We start from the raw sequence: 10,000 nt of genomic DNA on the forward strand, positions 1-10,000 counted from the left end.
TTTTGTTCGAAATGAAGAGAGAGAGAGAGAGAGAGAGAGAGAGAGAGAGAGAGAGAGAGAGAGAGAGAGAGAGAGAGAGATATATATATATATATATATATATATATATATATATATATATATATATATATATATATATATATATATATATATATATATATATAATGGAAAAGGAATTCAAGGGCGCCATTTACCCAATAAAGAGAAAGTGAAAATTGCAAAACACAATAAAGAAAAAAAGGGAACACCTTAAGAGGAGAAGGAGTGTAGGAGGTGAGGAAGGAAGGAAGGAGGGACGGAAGGGAAGGAAGGGCACACACACACACACACACACACACACACACACACACACACACACACACACACACACACACACACACACACACACAGCACAGAGAGAGAGAGAGAGAGAGAGAGAGAGAGAGAGAGAGAGAGAGAGCGGGAACAGGCGTAAGTTGCAATGTGAGGTAAGAAAGAAAGAATGGGGAGAGGGGGAGGGAGAGAGGGAAGAAAGAAGGGAGTGAGGGAGGGAGGGAGGAAGGGAGGGGGAGAGTGAGGGAAAGAGGGAGTGAGAGGCAAAAGGAGGATAGCAGGTTGAAGGAGCCCCAACCGGACATTAGGGCGGGGCATGGAGAGAGAGAGAGAGAGAGAGAGAGAGAGAGAGAGAGAGAGAGAGAGAGAGAAGGACATAGCTAGTCCTTGCGGCAGTTTGCAGTGGGTGAGTGGGGGGCAGAGCTATCCCTCCCCCGCCCCTCGCCATTCACCACACCCCGGGGCAGGTTAAAGAGATAGGTGTGTTGTCGGAGGCGCCCTTAGAGTAACATCACTGTGGTCAGCGTGGCCACCACTGCCGCCCCCACGCCTCCTGAAGGTGGCGCAGGGGACTTTGCAGGAGGATGGCGGTCGGTGGGGGGACCTACCAGTTGTGGAGTGTTACCAGGAGGCGCAGCGGGGCCCCTCACTGCGACGCCTGGCGGAGGGGCGGCGGGAGGCCCTACCACCTCAGGGGGCGCCGGAGGTAAGGCTGCTGGAGAAAGCACTGGGCCTCTGACTACTCCAATAGGGCTGGCTGGGGGGCGTGGCTCGTTTTGTTCAGGAGGTGCAGGCGCTCTGACGACCTGGAGTGACACTGGAGTAGCTGGGGGCTTGGGTATGCCTGGGGTGCCTGGGGGAGGAGGTGCCGGGGCCCTGATGACGGGTACGTCCAGGTCCAGCGGGGGTCCCAGGGGGTCGTTGGCCAGGTCGATGTTGTGGTGGCGGTGGAAGGCGGAGGTGACTCGTTGGCGGTTGTCGAAAAGGATATCGGAGAGGATGTAGACGTAGGTGTCCCCGCCCAGGCTGGCGGTGCGCTCCACGGCCACGCCATTCACCCGCACGCCACCTGGGGGAGGCAGGGGCGTGGGTACTGGTGTGTGTGTGTGTGTGTGTGTGTGTGTGTGTGTGTGTGTGTGTGTGTGTGTGTGTTTGTGTGTGGGTGGGTGGGTGGGTGGGTGGGGATGTGGGTGTGGGTGTGCATGCGTGTGTATGTACTCGTTTGCAGATATAATTGGCTAATTGGTCGTATGTATATGTAACTTTATGAGAGAGAGAGAGAGAGAGAGAGAGAGAGAGAGAGAGAGAGAGAGAGCACAAAGGTCGTTGGTTCACATCACGTGTGAGCTGTATTTCATAATACTGACAACCACCACCACCACCACCACCACCACACTTACCAGTCTCATCCTTGGTAAAAGTGACTTCCTTCCCGGAGGCCGTGGTGAAGGAGACGCCGGCGAGGATGCGGGGATCTGTGGGAGCCAGGGAGTCGGGCAGCAGGTGGTCCATGAGGTAGTCGCGGCGGAGTGCCTGAAGGGCGGGGGTGGTGCCAAAACGGACATCGCCGGCATCCTGAGGCACCAGATTAATTTCGGCGCCAATGCTCGGAGCCAACACTGTCTTAGCCTCTGCAGCAGAAGACGGGAAAGGTTAGAGAGACGGAGGCAGGTGTAACAGGTAATATAAGTTTGATGTAATAGGAGAGTGAGGCGTAAATGTAATTGAAGAAGAGTATATAGATGTTACGAGGTTTGTATTTGATCTGCATTATATAAACTTGTGTAGATATAGTAGGTAAAGTAGACAGCACGAGTATAATGGGGTGATTGAAGGAGTGTGGATGTCATGGGTGGAATTGGGTGTAAGTATGAGGAGAGGAGGTGTGTAGATGGAAGGAATAGAGAAGTGTGTGGATATAATGCGTAATTGTAGGGATGCGGATATGATGAGATGAAAAATGTGTGGATGTGATGCATGGATGTAACAGGAAGTAGAAGGAATGTGGATGGGAAGGGTGTAGGGTGTAGGAAAGGGACGTGATAGGAGGTGAGAGGACTGTGGATATTATAGGAAGGGGTGTAGGTGTAAGAGAAAAAGGGAAACAGTGAAACAAAGAGGGAAAGGTGAATGAGTAATGGTGTAAATGTGATGGGAAAGAGGAAGGGATGAGTGTGAGCCGGTGATAGGAAGGGGGGAGGGAACCGAGGGAGAGATGATGATACAGATGGGAGGGGGAGAGTGGAAGAGATAAGAGGAAGGATGCGTGAGGGCGTTCATGCATGAGCTACGGTGTAGGAAGGGGGAAAAAAGATTAGTTTGAGATAGAAAGAAAAAAAAAATAGAACAATAAAAATGGCTGGTGACTTTGAAGAATAAGAAATAAAATAAAGAAATATGTGGAGAAGAGAAAGAAATTAATACAAACAATTACATAAACTAGAAAGAATGACATAGTAAAAGTACACAAGCTTAACACGAGACAAACTTTGGATCTATAAAAGCAAAAAAAAAAAAAAAAATGTAAATAAATAAATAAATCTTTTAGAGAACTTGCAATTAAAATGGACCTTTTTTTATATTTTGTTGCCCTTGACAAGTTTCTCTTTCATAAAAACTACTACTACTACTACTACTACTACTACTACTACTACTACTACTACTACTACTACTACTACTACTACTACTACTACTACTACTACTACTACTACTACTACTTATAACCCACGCGAGGGAGAACAGGATAGGAGTGACAATACCTCCCTGGGATGTAGTTGTGTGGGGTTGGGGGAGAAGTTTAAGGGGTGATGAGGTGCATAGAGGAAAAGAATTAAGGAAGGGGTGAAGGTAAGGAAGACAAAAAGTAAGGATTTATAGGAGTTACGAGAGGAAGAGGAGGAGAAGAAGGAGGAGGAGAAGGGAAGAAGAAGGAGGAGGAGGAGGAGGAGGAGGAGGAGCAGGAGGAGATTAGGTGGTGATACGAATGGATAAGAACAGATGGGAGAGAAGGAACAGGTGAGAATAGAAGTGAACGAAAGGGAGAAAGAGGAGAGGATGGAGTAAAAGAGTGAAATAATGGGAGGAGTAAGTGAATGGTAGAATGAATGGGGGGTGTAAATATAGGGATGAGAATTGGAGGATGAGGGAGAGGGGAGAGAGAGAGAGAGAGAGAGAGAGAGAGAGGGGAGAGAGAGAGGAGAGTGAGGGGTGGGAGAGGCAGGATACAATAAACCGGACTTATTTTCTTCCACTGACAGGATTGAGGTTCCTTGTGCTCCTCCCCCCCCCACCTCTCACTCCCTCTCACTCCCTCTCACCCTATCTCTCTCATTACCTCCACCCTCTGGCCATGACACTCCCTCCCTCTCTCCCTCCCCCTCTCCGTCTCCTTCTCCTTCTTCTTCTCCCTCTCCCTCTCCCTCTCCCTCTCCCTCTCCTCCTCTTTCCTTTATTTTCTTTTATTTTTTTACTTATCCTTTACAACTGACCTTCCTCAAACCCTCCACCTCTCTCTCTCTCTCTCTCTCTCTCTCTCTCTCTCTCTCTCTCTCTCTCTCTCTCTCTCTCTCTCTCTCTCTCTCTCTCTCTCTCTCTCTCTCTCTCTCTCTCTCTCTCTCTCTCTTTAATATGCAAGAGCGATAAGTTACAATGTTACATGTATAGAGAGAGAGAGAGAGAGAGAGAGAGAGAGAGAGAGAGAGAGAGAGAGAGAGAGAGAGAGAGAGAGGGGAAAGAGTGAGAGGTTGGAAGAGATGAGGTATCTCTCTCTCCTTCCTGCTTGCTCTCTCTCTCTCTCTCTCTCTCTCTCTCTCTCTCTCTCTCTCTCTCTCTCTCTCTCTCTCTCTGGAATAAAATTTCTGAGATAAGAAAAAGCGTTGTAGTTGTGTGACCTTTGAGAGAGAGAGAGAGAGAGAGAGAGAGAGAGAGAGAGAGAGAGAGAGAGAGAGAGAGAGAGAGAGAATAATGAACCAAGAAAGGAGATAATCAGAAAGACTTATGAGAGAACGAAGGTATGCAGAGATTAAACAGGTAAGAGAGAGAGAGAGAGAGAGAGAGAGAGAGAGAGAGAGAGAGAGAGAGAGAGAGAGAGAGATGGAAAATGAAACCAGAAAAAGGGAAATAAAGACAAATAACAAAATGAAAAGATAGCAAATAAGAAAACCACCAGAGAGAGAGAGAGAGAGAGAGAGAGAGAGAGAGAGAGAGAAAGCCATATTGGTAACAGCGGCGTGGGCAGGAGGATCCGGGAGGCGCTGCCCTTACCGAAGGAGACTCTACCCCTACTCCCCGCCCCCCAAGCTCCCCGCGGCCCCTTTGTCTCTCTCTCTCTCTCTCTCTCTCTCTCTCTCTCTCTTGGTTAAATAATTTTAAGACAACTGATATCTTCTGCCATTCTTCTTGTTTTTTTCTTGTTTTCTTTTATTCCTTCTTCTTCTTCTTCTTCTTCTTCTTCTTCTTCTTCTTCTTCTTCTTCTTCTTCTTCTGCTCTTCCTCCTTCTTCCTTCTCCTTCTCCTCCTTCTCCTTCTCCTTCTTTTCTTCTTCTCCTTCTTCCTCTTCTTCTTCTTCTTCTTCTTCTTCTTCTTCTTCTTCTTCTTCTTCTTCTTCTTCTTCTTCTTCTTCTTCTTCTTCTTCTTCTTCTTCTTCTTCTTCTTCTTCTTCTTCTTCTTCTCTTCTTCTTCTCCTCCTCCTCCTTCTTCTCCTCCTCTTCTTCTCCTTCTCCTCCTCCTCCTCCTCCTCCTCCTCCTCCTCCTCCTCCTCCTCCTCCTCCTCCTCCTCCTCCTCCTCCTCCTCCTCCTCCTCCTCCTCCTCCTTACTACTACTACTACTACTACTACTACTACTTCGAATGCTGCTGCTATTTCTGGTGGCTTTAGGGGTAGTAGTAGTAGTAGTAGTAGTAGTAGTAGTAGTAATAGTAATAGTAGTAGAATCATGACAACAACAACAACAACAACAACAACAAAAACAACAACAATGATAATAATAATAATAATAATAATAATAATAATAATAATAATAATAATAATATCTATCATCATTATTAGAATTTATTAATTTTTACTTTATTTCAATGAATTTGCCAAACCTTTCTTACGATAACCCTGAGGGAGAGATGCGTCAGGGGTCAGGAGGGAGGGAGAGGGAGGGAGGGAGGGAGGGAGAGAGGGAGGGAAGGGAGGGAGAGAGGAAGGGAAGGAGGGACCCGGAAGATGTTGTATCTGACGTGCAGGGAGGAGAGAGGGATGGGAAGAGAGGAGGGAGAGTAGGAAGGGGAGAGCGGGGGGGGAAAGGGGGAGATTTTGGAGGAGTGAGGGAAGAGAAGTAGGAGGGGAGAGAGTTTCCTCCGTCACGACTTTACAGAGAGAGAGAGAGAGAGAGAGAGAGAGAGAGAGAGAGAGAGAGAGAGAGAGAGAGAGAGAGAATGTTACAGTGAGATATCAAGAAAAAGAAAATGGAAAGAGAAATAAAATATGATTATTGAAGGACGGATAATATCGGAGTTGCAGAGAGAGAGAGAGAGAGAGAGAGAGAGAGAGAGAGAGAGAGAGAGAGAGAGAGAGAGAGAGAGAAAATCAGACCGGAAAGGAAGAGAAAGCAGAATCATGCTACCTACACACACACACACACACACACACACACACACACACACACACACACACACACACACACACACACACACACACACACACACACACCGGGGTGATGTAACGGGGTGACGAACTGGGAAGAAAACCGGTTATTTTTCTCTCCTTCCCCCTAGTACTGGGCGATTACCTCCGGGGCACCGAACCGAGAGAGAGAGAGAGAGAGAGAGAGAGAGAGAGAGAGAGAGAGAGAGAGAGAGAGAGAGAGGGGGTTATGTAAACACAAATCTAGTTGGGCTCTTGATCATAAAAAAGAAAAGAAAAGATTGAATTAAAATGAAAGAATTCCTCCAAACAGGATATTAAAAGGACACTGAAGGATGTTTGAGGATTCTGAAGGATGCTGAAGGATGTTGAAGGATACTGAAGGATTTTGGCAGAATGTGTATAGTTTCTCTGTTGATCGAGTTTATACAGGTTCTCTCTCTCTCTCTCTCTCTCTGGATTAGAAGGCTCGTAGCATACTTGCTCTCTCTCTCTCTCTCTCTCTCTCTCTCTCTCTCTCTCTCTCTCTCTCTCTCTCTCTCTGGGTTAAATGGCTCATGGCATACTAATTGTGGTTTAGGATGCTGAAGGATGTTGAAGGATACTGAAGGATTTTGGCAGGATGTGTATAGTTTCTCTGTTGATCGAGTTTATACAGGTTCTCTCTCTCTCTCTCTCTCTCTCTCTCTCTCTCTCTCTCTCTCTCTCTCTCTCTCTCTCTCTCTCTCTCTCTCTCTCTCTCTCTCTCTCTCTCTCTCTCTCTGGATTAGAAGGCTCGTAGCATACTTGCTCTCTCTCTCTCTCTCTCTCTCTCTCTCTCTCTCTCTCTCTCTCTCTCTGGGTTAAATGGCTCATGGCATACTAATTGTGGTTTTTTTATGTTATGGCCTATAGCGCCTGTAGGTATACTTGAAGAGTATATGTGGGAAGCGCTGTTCAGCTTCCGCCCATTAGTGGCGCAGGCAACTTTATTTATAGTGGTACCCATATTAGGGCCCATATCACCACCCAAGCGCATCTTTGGTGTAACCACCTAGAACCTGTGTGTCATGGTGACATGTAAGTAACTTCAAACCACTCGACAAATGGTATACATTCATAGTTGTATGTGGTGAGATTCGAACCTACATATGGACGTCTGCCCGATCCCACGCTCGCCACCTTATCGTACACTACGGTGGTTGGGGATTTGAACCATAGCGGATATGAGAATGTGGTTAGTTTATTCTTTTCTTTCTTTTCATGTTTTTCTTTGTGGGGGAGAAGAAGGGAAGGTTAGGGGGAACAAGGAAGAGGTGATAAGAGTAACTGTTCCTTTTGATTTTTTTTTTTTTTGTCATCTTATTTATTTATTTCATTTGTTATTCTTGTTTATTTGCTTGATTTTATTTATTTCATCTATTTTTTTTTTTTACTTCTATTAGTTGGCATTCTGTAGAGAGAGAACGTGACAAACTTCAATTAAGGGTAGATCATTTCATCACTGAGATAAAAATGAGAGAGAAAAAGGAACAAGTAATTAACAACACATCATCTGCCTTACAGCTTAGTAACCTAATGAACTTCTGGCCGTAAGACATGCCTGCCGAAGAAGTGCCTAACATTTTCTTAGAAGCAGTATCACTTAGTCTTTTCAAGGAGATATGGTAGAGCAAAAACATTATTACCTTCACATTCCCTGCCTTATCACAGTAACAAATGAACTTCTGGCGGTAAGACATCGCTGGCGAAGGAGTACTTAACATAATCTTAGAAGGAGCATCACTAGTCTTTTCAAGGAGATACAGGTGATCAAAAATATTATTAACCTAACAATCCCTGCCTTATCACAGCAACCTATAATGAACTGGCGCTAAGACATGCCCGCAGAAGGAGTACCAAATGATATAATCTTAGAAACACCATCACTTAATCACTGGTTGGGCAAAGACATTAACTTTACATTCCCTGCCTTATCACAGTAACCTAATTAACTTCTGGCGGTAAGACATCACTGACGAAGGAGTACATAACACAATCTTAGAGGCACCTTGCATCACTGAGTCTTTTCACGGACATATGGTTGAGCAAGACATTATTAGCTTCACATTCCCTGCCTTATCACAGTAACCCAATGAACTGTTGGTGGTATAAGACATCCCTGCCGAAGGAGGACATAACATAATCTTAGAAACACCATCACTTAGTCTTTTCAAGGAGATAGATTTGAGCAAAGATATTATTAACGTCACATTCCCTGTCTCATCACAGTAACCTATAATGAACTGGCGGTAAGACATCCCTGAAGGAGTATACATAACATAATCTTAGAAGCACCTTAACTTAATTTTTCCAAGGAGATATTGTTGAGTAAAGACATTATTACCTTCACATTCCCTGCCTTATCACAGTAACCTAATGAACTGGCGTATCACAGTAACCTAATGAATTGCCACTAAGACATGCCTGCCGAAGGAGTACATAACAATATTAGAAGCACCATCACTTAATTTTTCCAAGGAGATTTGGTTCAGTAAAGACATTACATTAACTTCACATTCCCTGCCTCACCACAGTAACCTAATGAACTTCTGGCGGTAAGACGTACCTACAGAAGGAGTACCTGGCAGTGATGGGGAAGTGTCATCTCACCATCATCTTCCCCGCCACTTACCTCAGTTTGTTGTGCGTAAATGCTTCCATAATTCAGAAATCCCTTTGGTGATCTTATCCTGCAGGCAACGTTTTTCCAAAGAGAACAGGTTTACCTCCGCCTGTTGTTCCTCCTCCTCCTCCTCCTCCGCCTCTTCCTCCTCCTCCTAGTTGCGCAAGAAGAGGATCAACGCCGTTCGTCTCTTTACGCTCAACGACCTTCTAATTTCACAACCACCTTTGTATGTAAGACGAAAGATGCTATCGAAAGATGCGCGCTCACTGACTCGGTTATTGAGAGAGCGAGAGAGAGAGAGAGAGAGAGAGAGAGAGAGAGAGAGAGAGAGAGAGAGAGAGAGAGAGAGAGAGAGAGAGTTCGCTCCTTCCTTATTTTGGACAGTTTACATTGTTATTACTACAGCTACTACTACTACTACTACTATACTACTACACTACTACTACTACTACTACTACTACTACTACTACTACTACTACTACTACTACTACTACTACTACTACTACTACTACTACTACTAATTCCTATTCTTCAGAGAGAGAGAGAGAGAGAGAGAGAGAGAGAGAGACTACATCACCATTATTTACAAGCTAAATACGAAAACATCTAAATAAAACTTAATTACTTTGAAAATCTCTCTCTCTCTCTCTCTCTCTCTCTCTCTCTCTCTCTCTCTCTCTCTCTCTCTCTCTCTCTCTCTCTCTCTCTCTCTCTCTCTCTCTCTCTCTCTCTCTCTCTCTCTCTCTCTTTCTCTCGCAGTGCACGTCTCGACCTAATAATTGAAATCCCGCTTAAAGTTTCCCACGCGCTGAGAGAATTGGGATTGTATTTAGTGGAGCTGCGGACACTTACTTCACTATGGGTCAGGATGGGGTCGGGAGGTGATGGAGGAGGAGGAGGAGGAGGAGGAGGAGGAGGAGGGAGGAGGAGGAGGAGGAGGAGGAAGAGGAGGAGGAGGAGGAGGGTTAGTTGCTGGATTGGTGAAGAGTTAATGTGTCTTATTAGTAGATGTCCGCTCGAGAGAGAGAGAGAGAGAGAGAGAGAGAGAGAGAGAGAGGATGACTGATTGAATTTTAAGCTGCAGTACCAGGGTCATATGCAGAGAGAGAGAGAGAGAGAGAGAGAGAGAGAGAGAGAGAGAGTGCCCTGGGTGTCGCTCCAAGCCCTGACCCCAAGCCCTCTGGCCCCTTGCGGTGGTGGTGGGGAGATGGGGGGCATGAAGGAACCTTGGCCCTCCTTCCCTCCTTCCTTCTCTCCTTCCCTCCCTCCCTCGCTCCTTTCTTTCCCTCACCTCTCCTCTATCTTCACTTCCTATTGTCTCTTTCCTCCTCCTCCTCCTCCTCCTTCTCCTTCTCCATTCTTTTCTATCATCACCTTCCACATTTTCTCTCTTTATCCACTTCCTCTTCC

At 45.8% G+C, this 10,000-nt stretch overlaps 1 protein-coding gene and 1 long non-coding RNA gene across 4 annotated transcripts in view; one reads left to right on the forward strand and one right to left on the reverse strand.

Moving 5' to 3' along the window:
- LOC123509563 overlaps positions 1-681 on the forward strand; it is a 4,989-nt gene extending 4,308 nt beyond the window's left edge. The window contains exon 2 of the long non-coding RNA XR_006676222.1: positions 396-681. This is a non-coding gene — a long non-coding RNA (uncharacterized LOC123509563). The remainder of the gene's footprint in view (positions 1-395) is intronic.
- Positions 1-10,000, reverse strand: part of LOC123509561 — a 29,244-nt gene that overhangs the window by 17,614 nt on the left and 1,630 nt on the right. For 2 of the 3 annotated variants that reach the window (XM_045263929.1, XM_045263928.1), the window contains exons 2-3: positions 1,713-1,943; positions 921-1,381 (exon numbers count right to left, since the gene is read on the reverse strand). In XM_045263929.1, coding sequence (XP_045119864.1) covers positions 921-1,381; positions 1,713-1,943 — 692 coding nt within the window. Of the gene's footprint in view, positions 1-920; positions 1,382-1,712; positions 1,944-8,596; positions 8,750-10,000 lie in introns of those variants that run through there. The other variant, XM_045263930.1, reaches the window with a different exon arrangement.

The sequence above is a fragment of the Portunus trituberculatus genome, chromosome 27 (assembly GCF_017591435.1).
Source record: "Portunus trituberculatus isolate SZX2019 chromosome 27, ASM1759143v1, whole genome shotgun sequence".
In the NCBI taxonomy this organism is placed as follows: domain Eukaryota; kingdom Metazoa; phylum Arthropoda; class Malacostraca; order Decapoda; family Portunidae; genus Portunus; species Portunus trituberculatus.